A 22069-nucleotide genomic window follows, 5' to 3' on the forward strand; every position below is an offset into this window, starting at 1 on the left:
CCAGAGGTACAGGCCTTGCCAGTTGAAGGCAGGCGTCCCCTCTTTGACCAGGTTTCCCACCTCAAGTATGTTGTGGAGCCCTAAGAAATGCTTACATCCTTTGTCTTCACCTCTTGGGGCTCCACAACTGGCTTTCCCTTTCCTTGTCAGCTTCTGTTCCCCTTATGAGGGGACCCACCATCCAATACAGCTAGGACCAGACTAAGACTTGACCAAAAGCAGGGGGACCATAGAAAGCCGGTAACACATGGCAAAACCTTTAAACTGTACCCCCAGGGCCCACAGAGGTTTCCTTAGCTCAGCCTGAGATGTAAGCCAAGGGCATGTGGAGCCGCCTGAATTCAGCCCACTAGGGTCCAAGCCCCCAACTCATCAGTACCCAGGGAGGAAAAAGCCAACCACCCTTCCCCTTCCATCTCCAGTCACAGGACAAGTACCTTTGTCAGGCAGGGCTGTGTAGCTCCTGGTGGCCTTGCTTCCATTTTAGGATGGGATCTTTGCTTCAGCGTCAGTAGCCAAAGGGGACCAGGCATGGTGGCTCATGCCTGTAATCCCAGTACTTTGGGAGGCTGAGGCAGGGAGATTGCTTGAACCCAGGAATTTGGGACCAGCCTGGGCAACATAGCAAGACCTCATCTTTGCAAAAAATTTTTTTAAAAAATAACTACTAGGGAGGCTGAGGTGGAAGGATCGCTTGAGGCTGCTATCAACCTTGATCGAGCCACTGTACTCCAGCCTGAGTGACAGAATGAGAGTATGACTCAAAAAAAAAAAGCCAGGGGGCCTATATTTTTTCTCAAAGCAAAGCAGCAGCCTTCCCTGAAAGAGGGAGTTTCAAGCCTCCATTCTGAGAAACTGATAATCTGCTGGAAGTTTGCAAAATGGGTTTTATCTACTTCTAGCCTTTGAGATGCCTAACACTGGAGCTGAGCCTAGCAGAGCATAGATGAGACAGTGGGAGGGTGGCTGGTTCCTTCACTCCCTGCTCAGAGCAGATGGTATTCGCCCTATTTTTCATTTAATGACCCTCAGCCTCAGCTCAGGTGAGTGGACTTAACTCCCAAGCAGCCCCGGGCCCAAGGCTCTTTTTGCCTTGTTTCTACATCTACCACTTCTGTCCAAGGACACCTCATGACATGCAAGTGAGAAAGCCTTCTGGCACCATACAGGGTGGAAGATTCTGAGAGCTGGAGCGAGACAGAAAGGAAGTATCCTTTACCCCGGGTGAACACCTGTCCAGGCATCTCACAGGCCTGGCCTAGAGTGGCTTTCAGTTTTGCTATAGTTTTGCGTAAGGTGTGGCAAGCACTTTGCCTCATTCAGACCTAACCTTAATCCTACATGATGTACATTATTCTTGAAGCTGGAGGGCACGAAGCAGCTGCCCAAGAACCTAGAGGAGAGGCAGTAAGGAGGTTAAGCTGCTGGGTTTGAATCCTAACTCCAGCGCTTACAAGTCGTGTTACCTTGGGCAAGTTCTGTGCCTGTCTTTTGATCTGCAAAATGGGACTACTCAGTGGTAGCATTGTGAAGATTACACCAGCTAATATTAAAGCACTTTGGAGACTGCCAGTCACATAGGAAGCACAGCATCAAAGAATAGCTGCTTCTTTGTCATTAGCTGCTGTTCACTTGCAGCTGGGCCCTCCTATCACACTCCTGGCACCTCCTGAGAGACGCAGCAGGGCCCAGCTCCAGGCTGAGGCTGGGGCTGGGGCTGGAGTCTGCAAGCACAGCAGACAGAAATGCGTAGGAGGCTGGGTTGCAGCTGCACAGACAACACACTAATTTTATTCACATTAATACAAAAAGTAGATTTTTCTAGAAGTGCTCTCTTGTGCCAGAAGGAGACAGGTTGAGCAGCATGTGGCAGGATGGCAGTGGGAGGAGGCCTGGGCGTGGGGGCGGGGATTGTGGAGTGCCAAGTTTAGGTCTAGGAGGCAGGCCAGGGGCAGTAGGGACTGATAAAGCAGGAGGCGCTGGGGTGGCGACCTTCCACCCTGTCCTTCCATACTGGAGTGTGGCGAGCACACACAGACCTGGTAGGAGCATCTGGAACCACGAGGGGGAGGGCCAGGGAATTTAGGCAGGAAGGCCCTGGGTAGAACTGCTGCCCACGTGCTTTCCTCTCCTCCTCGCTGGCTGCCAGCTCCTCTGTGGGATGTCCCGGGCTCCAACATGCATGAGGCTGGGCAGGCCTGCCCTTCCTGCTGCCCCTTCCCGACTCATCTTGGAAGGGCTGGGCATACCCAAGAGCGGCCGAGGTGGTGGGCAAGGGAGTGAGGAGTGGGTACACAGACAGATGCTCACACAGGCAGAGAGGGCGCGGAGGCTGGGCTGCCCACCAAGTGTCCCCAGGGTTTCACTGGGGCAGAGCCTTGAGGATGGCATTCACCTCCTCTGCCACAGCTGTCAGGGCAAATTCAAACTGGTCCTGGGGAAGGCAGTGGCAGGAGGGTCACAGAGAGGCCTGGCCTTTGCCCTAGGGGGAAGTAGTGGTGGGGGGGGAAGGCGGATTGGGCAGGTCCATTGGGAGGCGGTCCTCCTGGAGGAGGCCTTGAGGCAGGCAGGAGAGGCAGGCTGCTCCTGATTTCCCCAGGGTGGCCAAGAGCGGGTGCTAGGGAAGGGTGGCAGCTAGTTAGGGTAGGGAGGCGTGGTCACCTTAGAGCGGACGAGACCAGGTCGCTGGTCACGGACATGTTCCAGGGTGGCAGCAATGTCGATCTCCTTCACTCCTGGAGATGAGGGAGGGGACAGGACTGTTCAGGGGGTGTCCAAAGGAAGGCGAGACCCAGAAAGTCTGGGGCATCCTAAGGTGGGAGACCTGGAAGACTGGGCAAAGCCTGGAGGTGTGACAACCTGCTCCTCTGTGAGCTCCTGGGACCTTGGGTGCTGGGGAAACTACAAAGGGCCTGGGGGCTGCGGGCATCATCGGGGCATGCCTTACCTTTTGCCATGCGGTTCAGTACCATGTCGATGAGGATGTAGGTGCCTGTTCTTCCCGCGCCATCACTGAAACAGGAATGGATGACAGGCTTAGCCGGAGACCCAGTGGAAGAGGGGAAGGACAGAGGAGACATGGAGACTTGGGCAGGGATGATGCTGGTTGACTCATTGGTGCATGAGTGGAGGTGCATGAGTGGAGGATGCTGGTGCATGAGTGGAGGATGAGGGAAAGGTTACAGTGCCTGGGCCCCGGGACTTGGGCCTGGAGTGGGGAGCCTGTGACTTGTGGGTGTCACCTGGACAATGGGACAACCTAAAAGGAGAGCCATGGCTCAGCCCTGAGGTGGCAACAGCAGGAGGGCTTGGGGTAGCTCCTCCAGCTTGTGACCAGGTTTTTATTCAGCCACTTTTTGGTGTAAAGGGCTAGATAGTGAATATTTTCGATTTTGTAGGCCATATACAGTTTCTATCACACATTCCTCTTTCTTTTTGGGGGATGGGGGCTGGAGTCTCACTGTTACCCACATGGAGTGCAGTGGCATACTCATGGCCACCCCAGTGTTGACCTGCTGGGTTCTGACGATCCTTTTGCCTCAGCCTTCCAAGTAGCCAGAACTACAGACATGCGCTACCACACCCAGCTAATTTTTTGACTTATTGTAGAGATGAGGTCTTGCCAAGTTGCCCGGGCTGGTCTTGAACCCATGGGCTCAGGCAATCCACTCACCTCAGCCTCCCGAAGTGCTGGGATGACAGGCTGGGCCACTGAACCTGGCCCACCCTTCTTTTTTCTTCAACCATTTAAAAATGCGAACACCATTCTTAGCTCATGGCTATTAAAAAAACAGGTGGTGTGCCAGATTTGGCCCATGGGTTGTGGCTTGCTGGCATCAAGGGGACAGACAGGCAGTGTGCACGGAAGACACATATAGGAAGTAGGACTGGGGGTAGGGAGTCAGGAAGGCCCATCCCAAGGCCCTTTGGTCCAGGGCCTCTCATCCTATGCTGTCCTCACCTCCACCCCACAGCCTCTCTCACCCACCTGCAGTGCACGATGATGGGACAGGAGCGGCCCCGGTAGCACTTGTTCACCTTCCTGCAACAAGAAAGGGGTGTGAGGGCCAGGGGCACAGGCAGAGAAAGCAAGGGGAACCGAAATACACACTGGGCCTCTCTCCCTTTTCTCCCCACCTGCACAGGACAGAAGGGGAAGAGCCTTGGAGAAAGCAGCCATAGCTGGAGGCCAAAAAGCAGAAGTGGTGTGGATGGCACTTGTCACTTATGAGCTATGTACCAAGCTATGCGCCTGATTTAACCTCTTTGAGCCTTGGTTTTCTTACTTGTAAAATGGGGAATGATAATAGTGACCTCTTTAGGGTCTGTACAATGATTACATGAGATAATCTATGTAAAGAACTAAGTGCCAGGTCTGGCACACAGTAGGCGCTCAGTAAATGGTAGCTACTACTAATGATAATAATATTACCAGCTGTCTCTGCCAGAAGCCTAAGGTGATAGGCCTTCTGGTACCTTCAAGGGTGTCAGTCTTGCCACATTCCTGCTATGCCCTTCTGCCGTCCTAGCAACCAGACAAGCTACTCTCCTTCCCATTTGGGGTCCACTTGGCCCTCAGGCCCAACTTGGCTGCCCCTGACCACACTTCAGCAAGGAGTGGTGGGGGATGGAGGGCGGCTCTCCTTCTCCCAGTGGCCCTGACTAACCTGCCTTTGAGAGACCTTCCTGCTTTGAGAGTCACCTACAGACTCCTGATAACCCCTCTAGGCCAGGAGTAGGGAAGACATTCTTAGGGGTTATCAGATTGTTTCAGAGGAAGCTTGGAACTTAACAGTCTTCCAGCTATGGGGCCAGGTGACTTCGAATGGTTTTGTAGGAGTCCCCATGGTTTTCTAGAACATTGGCTGGTATGTCAGAGGGCAGCATTGAATAGTAGTCACAGTCATGGTTTCCACTCATTTTCACAGTGATGCTAAATGGCATCTGGAATGAACGGAACCCTTGCTATGTGTTGGGTCTGTACATTAGATTTTACATACTTTTTTCTATCAATCTTGTCACAGCCCTCTAAAGTATGTGTCATCCTCCTCATCTCACAGGTGAGGGAGCAGAGGGAGGTCAAGGAACATGCTCAGGGTCACTGCCTTTTTTCTTTTTTTGAGTTGGAGGCTCACTCCGTCGCCCAGGCTGGAGTACAGTGGCATGCTCACAGTCACTCCAGCCTCAACCCGCTGGGCTTGACGATCCTTCTGCGTCAGGCTTCCAAGTAGCCGGAATTACAGGCACATGCTACCACACCCAGCTAATTTTTTATTTATTGTAGAGACAAGATCTCACCAAGTTGCCCGGACTGGTCTCAAACCTTCAGGCTCAGGCAATCCACTCGCCTCAGCCTCCCAAAGTACTAGGATTACAGTTTGAGCCACTAAGCCTGGCTCATCTTCCAGGACCTCTTTTATTAATTTGCCTTCCTTCTGGGGAACCTTCACCGAACTGTATTACGCACCAGTTTGTCCTGTATGTCTAATGTCAACTGCATTCCTGCCTAAAGCAAAGAAGCCTTTTAGCTTACCTGTGCAGCCTTAAAACATAGATCAGGTTTTTTTTTTAATGTGGAAAAAGAGAAATGGCTCCAAAGCCCTAGCACTGCTTTCAAAATGCCTGTACTGCAGGCCCCAGAGACCCCAGTTAGAAGCCACTGTACTGAGGTTCAGAAACTACACCCAAGTCCCCACCCAGCTCTGCTTCTCCGCCCAGCACCTAGAGACCTCAGGCCAGCTTGGCAAGGGACAGAGAGAAGCAGGAGAAAGGTGCAGTGAGGGTGGGGCCCTGCCCCTCATGGCAGGCTTCCCAGCCACCTGCCTGGGGTGGGAAATGGCAGGGTGTGGTTGGAAGCCTGGCCTGGTCTTGATGTCAGTGTAAGCACAGGGTAAGTCCCTCAGGAAGCTTCCTGCCCAGCCCCCACCTGCTCCACTAAGGTCCTCCTGCAAGCCTTTTGACACTCTTTCCCTCTTCACTGCACCCCCTGCTCCCAGCTCAGGGTGGACCTGGGCTACATGTCCTGTCTGTCTGTCCATGCAGCAGCCACACCTGCCAATGATCACTTTTGTGACTATGCAACTGGAGTGAGAATACTAGCTGCAGATCACAAAAATGACACTGGCAGCTGTGAGGGAGAGAGAGAAAGAGAGGCGGGGAGACGGAAGGACAGAGAGAGGAAGAGACATGGAGAGATGGAGGGAGGGAGAGGGAGAGAGAGAGACAAAGAGAGGAAGAGACAGAAAGGCAAAGAGAGGGAAGTAGAAATAAACCACCAGAAGCAGGAGGTGGAGAAAAATAGAGAGGGGAGAGAGAGAGCGAGGGAGGGAGAGGGAAAACGAACAAGGAAGAGGTGCGGAGAGGGTGAAATGAAGATATGGAGAAAATGATTCAGAGACAGAAAAGGTGAAAGAGACGGGGGAGTGAGTAGAGGAAAAAGGAAAAAGAAATAAGACAGGCAAAGCGTCAGGGAAAGATATGGGAAGGGGGATGGGCAGGTGGGAGTGAGGCAAGACAGCAAGCTCAGTGCTGCAGCCTGGATCGAGCGGGACAGAAGGGAACAGGAAGGAGAGACGGGAAGATGGGGCCAAGGACAGGGAGAGGACAAGAGGGGGAGGCGGCTGGACACCCGGCGAGCCCGTCTGGCCTTCTGAGGGTTAGGGGAGAAGCGGGTAAAGGAGAGGGAACCAGGCAAGGGAAGGCAGGGAGGCCAAGAGGCTCAAGAGGGAGCAATTCCAGACACGGAATTGGCCCACGCGGCCGGAGGAGGTGTGGGGGATGGGCACAGCCAGACAGAACCTCAGTCCTGGTTTTGGGGGTGGGAGACCGGGGTCTGGGAGGGGGCGGCCAGTGGTCGCAGGTCAAGTTGCCAGGTCAGACCTGGGGTCCCAGGAGGACCTGGCGGGCTGGCGCCCTGCTCCGGTGCTGCTCTCTGTCGAGGTTCCCCGGAGCCTGCCTGGAGTTGGGGGGGGTGCCCACCGCCCAGGTGGCCCCTTCCACCACCCTGGCACGGCGCGCCCACCTGCGGAAGTCCAGCAGGGGCCGGGTGGAGGCCGGAGTGCCCTCTGCTGGCCAGCTGAGGAAGTGGAACTGCGTGAGCGTGCGCGTCTCCTGGGTCTGCACGTTCTTCAGGTAGAAGCTCCGCACCAGGAAGTCCTCGCACCAAATGTGCTCCGACACCAGGTTCACCTGCGGGGGTGCGGGGGTGCGGGGGTGCGGGGGAGGCCTGAGCGTGGAGGGAGCGCCCACCTTCCACGTCCTCGCGGCCTTCTCGGCCTCTCCAAACCCTCCCGGTCTCCAGGGCCTGCTCAAATTCGAAGTCCTCCGGGAAGCGCTTCCACCTGTTCCAGCTGTCCCCAAGAACCTTGACTGTGTCACTTATCTACTGCCCAGGACCACTGGGAGCTTTTTTACCTATACACATCTATTACTGTGAACCTCTTGAGGTCGGAGTTTCTCCTTCCTCTTCCTCATAGGGTCTCAGTGTCTGTGGTACACGTTCCATAAACTTTGATGAGATTATGTAATATTCTTATTTAATTTTTTAAATTAATCATAAGCAGAATAAAAGATTTTTTTAAAAAAGACTGTTGAGTGCTCATTTGGTGATTTAAAAAATTACTTTCCAGGCTCATCTTGTGATGAGAAGCTTCTGTTGTGTTCTTAAGGCCTCTTGTCTTGGGGGGGATCACCTTCTCCCATTTGTCTGAAATCTCTTCCTCCTTTCCCTGCTTTGCCTCTGCCCAGTCCTCACCCCCCCACCTATGCTCTCTCCTAATGAAAAAGACTGTTTATATTTTACATAAACAGCATATGTGATTGGGAGTATTTCTTCCTTTGTTTCAGCCACCAGGAAACTCAAAGCTAAGTTAGGCTCAAGTAACGAAGGTCTTAATTTAGTCTTTGGGTATACTTATAAGTCTCAGGTAGACTTACCTTCTCTGTCGCATATAATCTTGGTTCTTAGCGTCTTATCTCAGTTATGATGTATTATAATTTTATTTCTGTACCTTTATCATAAGTCTCTACAAATGCTTTTTGACCCTAGACAGGTTATACACACATATGTATGTGAATATATGTGTGTATGCATATACATGTTTGTATACATATATTCATATATGTATGAAAAGGCCATTGTCCACTCCTATTGTCCCCTTGGCATGGGGCCCTGCTGACCTCATATACATGGTAGAGAGAGGAGCCCTCATCTGGCCAGTAGCGGTCACATTGCTTGACGCCATCCTCCACCAGTGGGGTCAGCATGACAATGACAGTGCAGCCACTCTCCCACACCATCTAGGGACAGAAACCCAGGTAACTCTAACCTCGCCGGGGCCTGGCTGGCCTCGACTGGCCACAAGGACCCTACAGAAGTCCTTCCTTTGAGAGCTCACCTGCCAGAAGTCTGCAATGGTATGAGACAGTGGGCCTTGGGTAGCTATGTAGGCTGGCATCCGAGGGTCGTGCTCAATCTGGAAGCAGGGAAGATACATTATGAACCAGAATAGGAAATGCCACTCTAAAGAGGATTGGTCGAAGGGAGTAGGTCAGGGACTTGAGGCAGCTGAAAATCTCCATTTCGGTGCTTGGCTATCAGGCTCCACAGTTTCAGGGTCTTGGGTGGGGTGGGAGGAGACCACAGGAAGAGGAAGCGCATGAGGCGGGACAAAGAGGCGGCAGGGTGGGGGCTGGAGTCAGGGCCACTCACGATGGGGCTGGCGTTGATGTAATCGCTCCGAGAAGGGCTGCTCTCCACCTTCAGTCTGATGCGGGCATGGTCATCTGCACAGACCCCACCCCCCGCCCCAGATGGCCCTCTGGTCATTGGGGTCCTGGCACTTCTGCCACTCAGCCTGAACCAAGAGCCAAGCCCCTTCTCCCAAGCCCTCCAGAGCCCCCAGCAGAGAGAGGGCTGGGCCAGGTTGGCCAGCCAGGCTCACTCACAGGGCAGGAAGTCAGGATGGCGGTTCTTTTTGACGTTGCCCTCTCCCTGCGCGGTGGCACAGGTGTTGGGCTCTGCTTGGTAGGCACACAGGGCCTGCCACTCCTTGGCCAGGCGGTCCCGGTTCCGCAGGTGGTCCTCCATGTATGCCTGCAGGGGCATCACAGCCTGGCTCTGGCCCACACCACCAGTCCTGCCTCTCCCACCATCCTGGCCACCCCCTCTGGGCCCAGGCCTTGTCCTGACCAGAATCATGTGTCCCGTGGAGATGTCCATGTTGGCCTGGGCAGGCTCCTCGCACCAGGATGGTGTGCTGCTGTGGGAGCTGGGGCTGGCCTGGGCCGCATCGCTGAACTGGGAGGACACACTGCTCACCCGTGATGGCTCTGGTGGACCCTCTGCCCGGCTGAACAGAGACTTTGTGGCCATGTGCTGGCGGCACAGGTCCTGTGGACGAAGAGTCAGGAGAGGCCAAACAGTCCCCTGAAGCCATTCAACAGGGCCTTGAGGTAAACTCTGGGCCCTTAAGCTCACCCTTAATTGATTTTAAGTGAAACCCATCTCCCCTGGGGCAGGGTCTTCTCTCCTGGCCCTGATCATTTTCAGGGCTGTTCTGTGTGAGGGGTGCTTATGACAACCTCAGATATTACTAAGTGGAAACCCAGCGCCCCAGAACCATAGCACTGGGAAGGACCTCAGGAACCATGTGCTCCCAATTCCCCTCCATCCAAAAAGGCCTCACAACACCCCCACTGGGGCTTCTCCAGCCTCCGCCTGGACATTCCCTGAGATGGGGTCTCACTCCCCATTCAACTCCCACCCCCACTCCATGCAAGCCCCAGACTCCCAAGCCCTGTGCATTTCCTCTCTTCAACAAGCTTTTGTGGCTGCACACCTGGTACTCGAAGGTAGTGTCACCCTGGGCCCCTTCGGGCCCCAGGGCCGCCAGGCGCTCCTTGTCCCGCTGCCGAGCGTGCTGCCGCACACACAGAGCCACAGCCAGAGCCACCAGTAGCCCGGCCACACCTGCCAGGGCCACCAGAGTTAGCAGCACTGAGCGCACGGGAGAGGTGCCATGGGCGGTTCGGGGAAGGACCGCAGCTGCCTCCTCCCTCTGTGGAAACAAGGCTAGAATCAAGGGAGGCAGTGGCATGGGAGGATGTAGGAGCCTCTCATCAGTCTGCCTCATGTCACACTCCCTGCTGGGACATTTGAGGCAAAGCTGGAAGGGTGGGGGCAGAAGTTCTCAGATCCTCCTTCTCAACCCCCATTGGACCAAGTCAACCGCACTACAGTGCCAGAGACCTAGTGGGCGACCCCCACCAGGAGTTTTTGCTTTAATAATGGACACATAGCCGGGCATGGTAGCGCACGCCTGTAGTTCTAGTTACTTGGAAGGCTGAGGCAGAAGGATCACCGGAGCCCAGCAGGTCGAGGCTGCGGTGGCTGGGAGCATGCCACTGCACTCTAGTCTGGGTGACAGAGTGAGACTCCAACTCAAAAAAAAAGAAAAAAAAAAAAGGACACAAAAATGGAGAGAACCCAAAGAGCTGAATAGTAGAATGTGAGGCAACCATGTTTAATGCCAAATAGAAACATAGTTGGAATGCCATGTCCTCTCTGTGCAGTTTTCTCTCAGAATTGTTCAGGTCCCTGCCCAACACGATCTTGACTTGGCTCCAGAAGGCTAAGGGCATGTCAGCTCGTTCTTGCCCAGCACAAGCCTTCTATGGAGGGTTGGTCCTGCAGGAAGGAGCCACTGGGGCCATCTGCTGGTCTTAAAGATAACTGCAGGGGAGTGGCTGCTTTGGTGAAGGGGCAGTCAGGCCGGTTATGAGATTTCAGCCTGAGTTCTCCCATCAGGTTTCCCTTCATCTCTTGTGGGCAACGTCAGCTCTCTGGGGCTTTGACTGATTCACTAGTTAGCGAATACCTGTCCCACTCCTGTCTGCAAGATCTGGAGTCCCGTCTGTGCTTCCAGTTCAGACTTCACCAGCCCTACAGGGAGAATGCAGGTTAAGCTCTCTCTAGCCCCGTGTGGTCTCTACCCTGTGTCATGCTATGTCAGATGGCAGGCAGGACCCATGTGGGCTGGGAGAATTTCAAGGGAGCATCAGCCACAGGCCTGGATATAACATACTAGGGCCAGGGCGGGGGCTGAGGTTGGGGAGATAATTACCTGCTTGCTGGGTCACATCAGCCAAAGATAGGTTCTGTTCATTGTGCCGGACGCGGAAGGTGAGGGCTGGTCCCACCACACTGCCAAACAGGAGCTATGTTACTGCCTTACTCACCCTAGATCCCTGATTCTAAAAGAGAGGCCAGCTCTAGCCCTCTCCCCATTAGAGAATGGGCTGGAAGTGCAGATCAGGGATGCCCTTCCTGAGGCCAGGAAGATGCTAGGTGAAGCCAGCAGCCAGGCTAGGTGTAGCTGTGCCTTCAGTACAGCTGGGAGCACCCCCTGAGCCCAGAGTTTGTCTACCCTTCCTCCCCTGAGCCCACCAGCCACCTCCTCACCCAAGCTGCCTTCTAGGTCTCTGCTGCCCAGACAGCAGCCCCACCTGATGTTGATGAAACTGCCCGAGGACATATGCACATGATCAGCCAGAATTTCCAGCAGCTTCACTCCTGCAGCCAGGCTCAAGGGCCTGGAGATGGAAAGCAGGCAGAGGAGGGAAAGTGGGGGACCCTCTCAGTCACTTTCTTAGAACAGGCCATCTCCAGGGATGCAGAGCTGCCCCCCACCTTCCTGTCTCCTGCACATCTGGATTTCTGCTCTCTGCTTCCTCCCATGCAGGCCAGCCCAACTCCCAGCAGACTAGAAGGCTTCCTCAGGCTGGAACCCTTACTTCTGGTCAGTGACGATGTAGCCATACTCCTCCGCCGATGGCCGAGCTGAGGGCTGTCCTGCCACTATGGGCTGGCTCTGGCCCAGTGGACTTTTCTTCTCCAGCAGGACAGGTGTGGCAGGGGGGCTGTCAGCTTCGGGAGGCTCAGAGGAGCCAGGGCTCAGAATCTGCTGGACTTCACTGGAGGTAGGGCTGGCAGTGGGGTGTCCAGGCAGAGAGGGCATAGGGGGTGGAGGCTCTGCTGTGTCTCCACCCTGCTCTCGCCCCTCCATTGTCTGTTTGGAAGACAGGATGGAGGTGATAGCGGAGAGGCTGGGGGCAAGGGCTCCATGCCCTGGACTCTGAGTTCTCCACAGGGGAGCTCAGGACTCACTTAACTTTCTACCCTCAGAAAATGTGAGCCAATTGAATGAACGAAGGAATAAAGGATCGAATAAGTGGAAAATGATCTGTAATAATCCAAAGGATGGGGATGGAGTGGGAACAACCTCTGGAGTGAGAGAAGCTAGGTAGAGGTAGGAGATGAACAGGGAGGCAATGGTTTTGAGACATTTGTTTAGCTACAAAGTCTTAGAAGGCCAACATGTGAAACAGACAGAAGCAGACCTCCTCCAGCTACAAGGTCAAGGCTCTGCCTGCTCATAACCTCCCTCTTCTCCTAGGAATCCCCAGAGCATGGCCTGAGATAACTGTGTTGAAAAGAACAGTGACTCAAGAACACTGACTCCTAGTCCCAGCTTTGCCATCAACTTGAGGTGACACCTTAGGCAGTGACTTGCAGTCTCTGGGTCTTGGTTTCCCCAAAATAAGGAATTGGAGGGCGCAGATCCTGGCCTCCAATCCTGAGATTTAGGTTTAGGTAAGGGGTGTGCTGCCATGGAGCATTTGCGTGTTAAGAAGGTGCTGGGAACTCACTTTCTTGATATCAGCGCCGACATTTACAACCCCTCCTGCAGAGACAGGAAAAACAAGAGTCTGGGAAAACAGCCAAGGCCAAGGTCCACACAGTACACATGGGAGAAAGGGACAGAGACTTTGAGGCTGGTATATCTGTGGTCTCTTTCCTCTCACCCAGTAACCAAGACCCTGTCATTGCCTCATTCCTCTTTGCTTTCTCCTTATAATTCATCGTTTTATTAATTCTTCTCTCTGTCATCGCCCAAACCTCTCAAAGTTATTCTTTGTTCAGTTCTTCCCCTACCCATTAATTATTGGCTTCTCCTTAGCACTGGCCATGCCCCTTTTCAGGTCCTTATGGTCACTGACCCACCTTTTTCTTCTTCTTTTTCTTTTCTTTTCTTTTTTTTTTGATTCACTGTAGAGATAAGGTCTTGCCAAGTTGTCCAGGCTGGTCTCAAAACTCTAGACTCTTGCTTCTGCCTCTCAAAGTGCTGGGATTACAGGTGTGGGCCACCACAATGCCCAGCTTGATCTACCCTTCTTTATGTCTCCTTATCCTGCTCACACCCTCTGTTGGTTTCTTTTTCCATTATTTCCACCTTCTAGTCTTTTTGGGGTCTAACTCCTCAGCTCACCGCCTTACCCCCTTGCTCCCTGCCCTTTTCTGGCAAAGACCCTGTGTCTCAAAAGAGCTCTCTTCTTTTGAGCCTGACCCTTCCCATTCATGTGGTCTTGAAAGGTGGGGCAAGAGGTCTCCGTGGAGCTGGGAGTTGCTGGTCTCTCTGCCTGGACACTCACCCAGATTTCTTCCTGCACCCTTGGGCAGCAGCTGTAGCAGGGTCAGGAGGGTGGAGAGCTGCTCAGGGGTCAGCTGACGCAGCTCCACCCCGTAGCCTGCCAGCACAGTGGCCAGCCTCTGCAGAGTCTCATCTGCTGGGAGCCAGACACAGAGCTTAGGGCTGATGGCAGGGAGAACTTGTGGGATGCAGATGGGTAAGTTAAGATGGGAGGGGAACATTTAAGAGATTCTTCTCAAATATCAGGACACTGGTGCCCTCCCCTTCCCAGCCCTTGTCCACGTGTTGGCGGCATGTCTTCCTGGGCCAAGACCAAACTTCAGGCCCACCATGGACATCTTAACTCTCCACCAGAAGAAGAGTCATATCATCTCCACTCCCCACTATATCCACAACCTCCCTAGGACCTGGCATAGATCATCTTGTCAGTAGAGTTTCGTTAAATGAAGGAGTGACGCTAAGGACAAGTTAACTGATGCATGGATGGTTAGGAAGAAGACCCCATGGTTCTCACACAGCAGGGACTCTTACCTGGCTGTGCTGCCGGAGAAGCAGGCTTCTCCTTGCCACCCCCTGGTCCTTCCTCATAGCCCTCTGAGGAGTCTTCTGCCTGGTTGCTGTCCCCTTGCTCTGGCAGCCTGGGCACCCTGGCCCTGTTGGGCACTGGCAACTCCTGGGCCAGGTAAAGCAGCCCTGAGTCCTGGAAAAGCTGAGCAGGTGAGGGCCCTGGAAGGTCTCCATAGGAGTGGCCAGGGTGGTCCCCAAAGATGCCCTTGGAGGCCGTTCTGCTGAAGAGGGCAGGGACTTCAGCCTTGGGCAGGGGGCCGACGCTGACCATCCCTGGGGAACCCTCTGAGACCCGGGAGCCATCGCGGGAGCCAAACTGTGGGAAACCAGAGATCTGGGTAAGAGCAGAAGTCAGGGTTGGGGGATGGGGGTTGGGTGGGGCCAGAGTCGAGGACTCACCTGGTGGAAGAGGTAGGGCTGCAGCAAGGCAGGTTCATAACTCAGGGCAGGGTGAGGAGGCTGTGGGGGCAGCAGCAGATGCTCCAAGAGAGGGGGCAGCAGCTCGGCCGGCAGAGGGGACAGGGGGGAGCCAGTCCCAGCTCCGCCCCCGCCCATCGGTGGTCGTGGAAGCCGGTGCTGAGCAGCAGGGGCAGAGCCAGTGGGGATGCCCTGTAAAAGCAGCTCCCCTGCAGGACTAGGTCTTCTGGGTGCCAAGCCTGGTCTGGGGAGGAAAGCAACGTGTGTGTGTGTGTGTGTGTGTGTGTGTGTGTGTGTGTGTGTGTGCACATGTGTGCACGTGTGTACGTGTGTGTGTTTGTGTATTGGGTGTGTGGAGCGAGGGCATAGAAAGCTTACAGGGCAGAGATGGGGATGCCAGACAAGCTCAGCAGTTTAGAGTAGGCCTGACCTCTTAAAAAATGGGGTGGCCTCAGGAGGATGGCCAGATGGGCATGGGGATGAACCAGAGGGCCAGGTCCAGGACAGAGGTATCTGCCTCCCTAGTAAGCATGCCTGGGTCTCTGAAACACATCTGCAGAGGATGGGGGACCATGAGGCTAGGGATGGAGAAGAGGTGGACAAGAGCAGGGATGGCAGTCGGAAACATCTCAGGATGGATTATGGCTGCAGCTGGCCCTGTTGCCCTGTGTACCATGTTCCCACACCTGGCCCTCCAAGTGTGTGTTCAAACATTTAAGACTGCTTTTCCACCCCTGCACTTGGCTTTCTTCATCCTAGTATCATCATCTGAGCTCCATGGACCTCATCTACTTTCCTCTACTTTGCAGAGTCTGAACAATGCCTTTAGAGGTCCTAAGCACAAAAATAGGAAGATGCCTCCTGCCATATGTAAGTCCATATAGTAATGAAGTTAACATGAATCAACTTCAGTTTCAACAAAATTCCAGTTTCTCCCGCGATCACTACTTTGCTGCTTCTTTTAAATATTTGATATCAAAGTTTTTCAAAATAAAATTTTTAAATGCTCCTGCTTTCTGGATCCTTAGAGATGAGCGTGGCTCCTGTTGGGTGTGTGAGCATGTTAGAGAGTGATGGTTCTTAAACTTCTTTTTTGTTTTGGTTTTTTTAAAGACAGGGTCTTGCTTTGTTGCCCAGGGTGGAGTGCAGTGGTGTGATCATGGCTCATTGTAGCCTCGACCTCCTGGGCCCAAGTGATCCTCTCACCTCAGCCTCCCATGGAGTTGGGACTACAGATGTGTGCCACCACACTGGGCTAATTTAATTATTTTTTTCTTTTTTGTAGAAATGTTTTCGAGGTTGGTCTCAAACTCCTGGGCTCAAGTGACACTCCCACCTTAGCCCCCTAAAGTTCTGGGATTACAGGCGTGAGCCACCATGCCCGGCCACCTGAACTTCTTTTACCTCTGCCCCAGCATGCTGACATTGGTACCCCCTTCCTTCCCCTTTCCCTCCATTCATTATGTAACCCATAGACACACCAGCCTCACCATGCTAGAGTTAAGAAAGGCTGCCTACCTGTCCCTTGGACGGGGCTCTGGGGGGCGAAGCCTGGGGATGCGCTCCATCTCCTGGGAGATCACATACTGCGTGAGATCATCATGCCAGGACAGTCCTGTCAAGGGAAAGGACAAGGTGAGTTAGCTTGGGAGTCTGAGAGCCTAGTGACAGGGGCCACTGGGGATTAGAACTGCACCCTCTACCCTGCAGCACATTAGTTTTTCTGAGCAGAAGGGCAGTGGAAGGGATCCAGAGGCCCAGTGGGTGATCTAAGCTGTCCTCTTCCACCCTCAGGTATGACTGTTGAAGTCAGACTTCCTGGGGTTGAATCCTGCCTCTGCCATGGATGAATAGTGTGACTTTGGGCAAGTTGTGGAACCTCTCCAAGCTTCAATTCTCTCATTTGTAAACTGGGGATTTATACCTCCTAAGATTGTTATGATAATGAAAACAACACATATACATATAAAATGGTTAGAATAGTGCCTGTTACATAATGCACTTTCAACAAATACTGTTATCATAATTATTATTCCTATTGTTGTTATTTTTTTGTTGATCCTGACCTCAGTTTTCTTTGCTTGTAAAGTGGAAGTAATACATATTTCAGGGGCTGTTGTGAAAGTCAAGTGTGATCAGGAAAATTAAAGTGCTTAGAAAACTCTAAAGCACTCTACACATGCTGTAAACTCTTTTTTTTTTGAGTTGGAGTCTCACTCTGTCGCCCAGACTGGAGTGCAGTGGTCACTCCCGGGCACTGCAGCCTCGACCTGCTGGGCTCCAGCAATCCTTCTGCCTCAGCCTTCCGAGTAGTTGGAATTACAGGCACACACTACCATACCCAGCTGATTTTTTTTTATTGTAGAGATGAGGGCTTGCCAAATTGCCCAGGTGGGTCTTGAACCCACGGGCTCAGGCAATCCACTCACCTCAGCCTCCCAAAGCATAGGATTAGAGGCTGAGCCACCGAACCCAGCGTTGTAAACTCTTATCTTCACTGTTGTCATCGTGGCTGTGTTCATCATCACCATCATCATTACATTATCCCAAGGCAGATCTGTTTGGCTCTGCTCTCAGGAGAGGTCAGTCACCTATTCTCAAGGAATAGTCTTTCACTTTCTACCCTCACTTTTTCTTCTCTTCTTCAGGATGTAAAATCTGTGCTGCTCTTAACTCACATCTGGTATCTACAAACATCCATACCTGCCTTCTTGCCTACTAACGTTGCATGGACTGTCTGTTCCTATTTAAAGTCAATTCCTCCACTTAAGTGCTAGATTTCATCCCCCTCACCTACTGAAGAACATCCTCCCTGCAATTCTTCCCTTTTCTACATCATCTTCTTTGTTCTTTACCGAAGTATTCCCATTAGCATGCAAACACGATGCAATCTCTCCCATCTTAAAAAATAACACTGCTTGATCCCACATTCCCTTCCAGTGATCACTCTATTTCCTTGCTTTTCTCCTTGAAAGCGTTTTCTATACTGGCCGTATCCAATTCCTTTCTTTCCATCCTCTCTTACTTCACTCTATTCAGAATTTTATTTCCAACTCTTCTACCAAAGCTACTCTCATCAAGGTCACCAGTGATTTCTGCATGTCTAGATCTGGTGGTCAGTTCTCCTATCTCATTTTACTTCACCCACCATCATCATTTGACACCGTTGATCACTCCTCCTCATTTCTCTTGGCTTCTAGGACACTGGACACTCTTGTTTTTCCTTCTACCTCACTGGATTCCCCTTCTCAGTCTCCCTTGATGGTTCCCCTCCTTCTCCTGGTCCTGCACTAGAATTCTCTAGGATTGATCTTTGGTCCTCTTCCACATATATTAGGGAGAGTTCAAGAAAACCAGAATTATTTTTTGAAGGGTGAGCCCCTTGCAGTATAGGCTTGCCCTGCTAGGTTAGTGTTCCAGGAAGCCATCAGCATTAGTGTACCAGCTGATTTTTTTTTTGGAGATTCTTTCAATGTGTTTGCCTCTTTCTTTTCTTCCTTCCTTCCTTCCTTTTCTTCCTCTCTCTCTCTTTCTTGAGATGGAGTCTCACTCTGTCACCCAGGCTGGAGTGCAGTGGCACACTCATGGCAACCACAGCCTCCACCTGCTGGGCTCTGGCAATCCTTCCACCTCAGCCTTCCAAGTAGCTGAAACCACAGGCATGCACCACCATGCCCAGCTAATTTTTTGGCTTTTATTTTAGAGACAAGGTCTTGCCAAGTTACCCAGGCTGATCTCAAACCCCTGGAACTCAGGAAATCCTCTTGCCTCTGCCTCCCAAAGTGCCTCCCAAAGTGTGAGCCATCTTGCCTGGCTATGTATGCCCATTTCATGATGGGTACTTTATGAGAACACCTGCCTACACTGTGCTGCGTGTTCAGCAGTTTTTGACCAAAAATGTCATGACTCCCATGCCCCACCCTCCCTATTCACCTGATGTCACCCCAAACGACTTTTTGTTTGTTTCCCCAGATGAAAAAAGTCCTCAAAGGAAAATCTTTTGCAGATCTGGAAGAGGTGAAACCAAAAATAGCAGAAGCACTAAAAGGCATCAAAATCGATTAGTTCAAAAACTGTTTTGAGCAGTGGAGAAAGCATCTTGATCGGTGTATTGCATCAAATGATGAGTACTTTGAAGGTGACTAAAGTTTAAACATGTAAGAATAAATACACAATTGCTTATAAATAAATTCCGGGAATTTGGGGTCCTCCTTTGTACACTCAATCCTTTGGTTGTCTCATCCACCTCATGAGTTTCATTAGCATCTATATGTTAAAGAAGTCCAAATTTTTATCTCCACTTGAGATATTTTTATCTCAAAATCCAACCTCATACACTCAAGCAGAAGATGTCATCCTGCTTGAATAGACATCTAAACTCAACATATTTTAAACTAAACACCCCACCCAAGTTGGTCCTTTTGAAATTTTCCTCATCATAACTAATGACATCTGCACTGATCCAGTTGTTCAGGCAATAAAACCTTTGATTCCTCTCTTTACAGCCATATTCAATATTTTATAAAATCATGCTAACTACCTTAAAAATAAAGGCAGAATTCGGTCACCCTTCACTACTTCCCTGCAATGACCCTGGTCCAATTCACAGTCATCTCTTACTCAAGTTATTGTGGTAGCTTTTAATGGTCTCCATGCATCAGTCCTTGACTTCATACATTCTATTCTCAATACAGCAGCAATAATGATGATTTTAAAGTATAAGTAAGATTATGCACTCCTATACTCAAAATCTTGTAATGGTTCCCTCTTTCACGCAGAGTAAAACCAATGCCCATTAATTCTCCTGAGGCCCTACAATGATCTGTATCTCTTCCTTCATTACCTACCTGACTGTGCCTTCTAATCTTCCTCCTCATCACCTCTCTGTAGTCTCCTGGCCTCCATGGAGTTCCTTAAACTTGTGCTTCTGCCTTAGAGCTTTTGTCTTGGTTGCTTGGTCAGCCTGAATCTCTTCCCCCAGGTAACCGCTTGGCAAACTCCCTTACCTCCTTAAAGCCTGTTCAAATTTCATAGTCTCAGTATGGTCTATTTTACCACCTGAGTTAATACTGAAGCTTTCTACCTTGCCATTTCTGATCCCTTTATCCTGCTGCAATATTCTGTGGCACTTATCTTCCAACATACTATTCATTTTCCAACCTATATAGTGTGTTCCTTCCCCTTATTCCCCAAACATAAACCCCGGTAAGCAGAGATCTTTGTTTTATTCCCTGATGGATACCAAACACCTGAAATTATGCCTACCACATAGTAAGTACCACATAATAAATAAATACTTGTTGAATGAGTGGATTGGATGAGTGGGATATTCTCCTGACTGAGGATCCCAAGATTCATGGCTTTGGAGCACTCAGTACCAGGGAGTAAGGCTGGTCTCGTCCAGTGACTTCTTCTAGAAGCCTCCTCTGGGCTTCTCCAGAGAGTTCAAATGTGAATAGCCCCTCTCTAGGGCTCCACCTCTCACCTTGTCTTGCCTCCTTCTCCAGCAAGATCTGGGAAAATGTGACTCCAGGAGTGGGAGTGATAGGAATGTTCCATGAAGAGAAATTTTCTCCCTCACCCATATCTAGCCAAGTTCCAATCTCTCTCCTCCAGTGCACCCAGACCTCACCTTGGGACATGAGTTGTCGGAGCACGCTTTGTAAGCGTTGGAGAACTGGGGAGGTGACTTGCAAAAGGGGCCGGACCTGCCCCACGCCCGCCTGGCACTGTCCAAACAAGCCATCTAAGAGCAAAAAGGTAGTGTTAGCAGGGGATTTGAACAAGAGACCTCCAAAGTCCAGGTTGCAAATGGACAGCACTCTCCACCTCCTCTCCTCTCCTGGCCTCAGAGCTTTGTACCTCCAGGTCAGCCCCCCATCTCCCCAAGCCCAGTAGCCCTCCTCCTATCTAGGCCTTTTCCTCCCACCTCTTGTTTCTTATTGTACACCCCCCCATCTTGTAAGTTCTGTGTCTGTGCCTCACTCACCCTGAATACAGACTTCGAGATGAGAGCAGAGTCTGCGGTCAAACAGACAGCCTGTAGAGAGACAGGTGAACAGAGGCTCGGACAACCACACACAGAGGGTGGTCAGATGGATGGAAAGGCTGAGAAAGGAGGAAGCTGCCAATTCCTTCATTCTAAAGAAGGTTTTAAACTGGGAGGAGAGCAGGAAAGAGGCCTAGAATTCTTCAAAGAAAGAAGCATGAGATCTGAATTTTAAAGATCTGTGAGTGTGGATCCTTAAAAGCTTCCGTTGTTTAACTGAGTGATGGGGAGGAGAAACCTTCCAGGTGCATGTGGAGAGTAGTGGTGGCAGACCATACACTTCTCTGTTCTCAGAGAATTACTGAGAGATTTGGGTCAAATTTTGGGGGGGAAAGAACATTCCTTCCCAAATCTTCAAAAGCATCCTATGATGGTCTGGAACTTAGAAGCACCGGGAACTTGAGCATTTCTCCCTCCACCCTCGGGTGTGGGTGTCACTAAGGCAGCACTCCCCACACGGTCCCAGGCACGAGCCGCTCCGCTCTCCGAGGTGCTGAAGCCCCGAGTCTGGCGCTGCCCAGACTTTCCTAGGGGCAGTTACCAGACCGGAAGGGGCGACAGGGCGAGGAGTCTCCACAAGACCCGACCTCTCCGTTCTATCCTGCTAGCCCACAGCGTCACAGGAAGTACTCTGCCTCCCGGGCCTCCAAACCCGCGTGGGGAAACGGGGCGCCAAGCGGCGAGGCTGCGCCCCTTTCCCCACGCGTCACCCTCCCACCCCCACCCCCGGCCTGTGAGTCAGCGCTGACTGTCTCCGTCCGCACAGATGTGAGTCAGCACCGCGCCTGGCTATGAGGAGGGGGACAGGAGAGGACCCTCCCCTCTTCATCCTCTTCGGCTCCCTCCCCCGGCTGTCAGATCGCGGCAATCGGCCTCCCTAGGCTTAAAGAGAAACCCTGGTCCCTCTCTCCACCTAATCCCCTGCCCGGATCTAAGACCCCATGACTGCGGCCACGGCTCCAGCTGCGCGGAGATCGCTGTTCCCTCTCTCTTCCCACTTCCCCGTCGCCTCCCCCTGTACCCCCCTCCCCAATTTCTCAGCGCCGGTCACCACTTCCCAGCACCTCGGCGCAACTTGGTTCTCCTATGGTCTTGTGGCCAGTCCCTCCACGCACATGCACCCCTAATCCTCCTCCTGAACCCGCAATCTTTCCGGGAGCCCAATTTTCTTAGGTCCCGCCCCCGTATTCCCAGCCCCACCTCCAGGCCTACGCCCCTTTCCTTCCAGACGCCCTGTCTTCCGTATCTCACAGTGCTTCTCCCAATCCCCCAGACATATTCTCCCCGAGCTTCCTACCTTCAGGACACTTAGTCCCCAACCCCCACCGAGTTTTTCTCCTGGCCCCAGGCTGTTCCCTCCTCCCCCCCATCCCCCAAGTTTCCTCCTGACCGTGGGCACTGATGGCGCTGCAGCCCCCCGAGCGGCTGCTCAACAGCAAGAGGCAGAGAAGCAGCCGGAGGCCCCCGGAGCCCCCGACACCCCCGGGCCGCCGCGGGCGCCGCATCCTTCCCGGCTCCGCGAGCGGGCTCCCGGGCGGGAGCCGCA

General features: G+C 52.4%; 1 protein-coding gene across 2 annotated transcripts; it reads right to left on the reverse strand.

The window, feature by feature from the left end:
- Nucleotides 1–1762: 1762 nt before the first annotated feature.
- PTPRN (protein tyrosine phosphatase, receptor type N) lies at nt 1763–22069 on the reverse strand. 2 transcript variants are annotated; one of them, XM_008058884.2, is made up of 23 exons: nt 21914–22069; nt 20464–20514; nt 20107–20220; nt 15993–16089; nt 14457–14718; nt 14022–14373; nt 13492–13623; nt 12709–12743; nt 11794–12068; nt 11506–11592; nt 11124–11203; nt 10878–10942; nt 9840–10058; nt 9191–9391; nt 8947–9094; nt 8711–8784; nt 8397–8474; nt 8179–8298; nt 7022–7188; nt 3989–4042; nt 2948–3012; nt 2662–2735; nt 1763–2434 (listed from the first exon to the last, which is right to left on the reverse strand). In XM_008058884.2, the coding sequence occupies exons 1-23, from the start codon at nt 22026–22028 to the stop codon at nt 2363–2365; spliced, it is 2937 nt and encodes a 978-aa protein (XP_008057075.1). In that variant the 5' UTR covers nt 22029–22069; the 3' UTR covers nt 1763–2362. The 2 variants fall into 2 exon arrangements, with proteins under 2 accessions (XP_008057075.1, XP_021568473.1); XM_021712798.1 differs by lacking the exon at nt 11506–11592.

The sequence above is a fragment of the Carlito syrichta genome, unplaced genomic scaffold (assembly GCF_000164805.1).
Source record: "Carlito syrichta isolate Samal-C Ts95f unplaced genomic scaffold, Tarsius_syrichta-2.0.1 Scaffold303646, whole genome shotgun sequence".
NCBI classification, from domain to species: domain Eukaryota; kingdom Metazoa; phylum Chordata; class Mammalia; order Primates; family Tarsiidae; genus Carlito; species Carlito syrichta.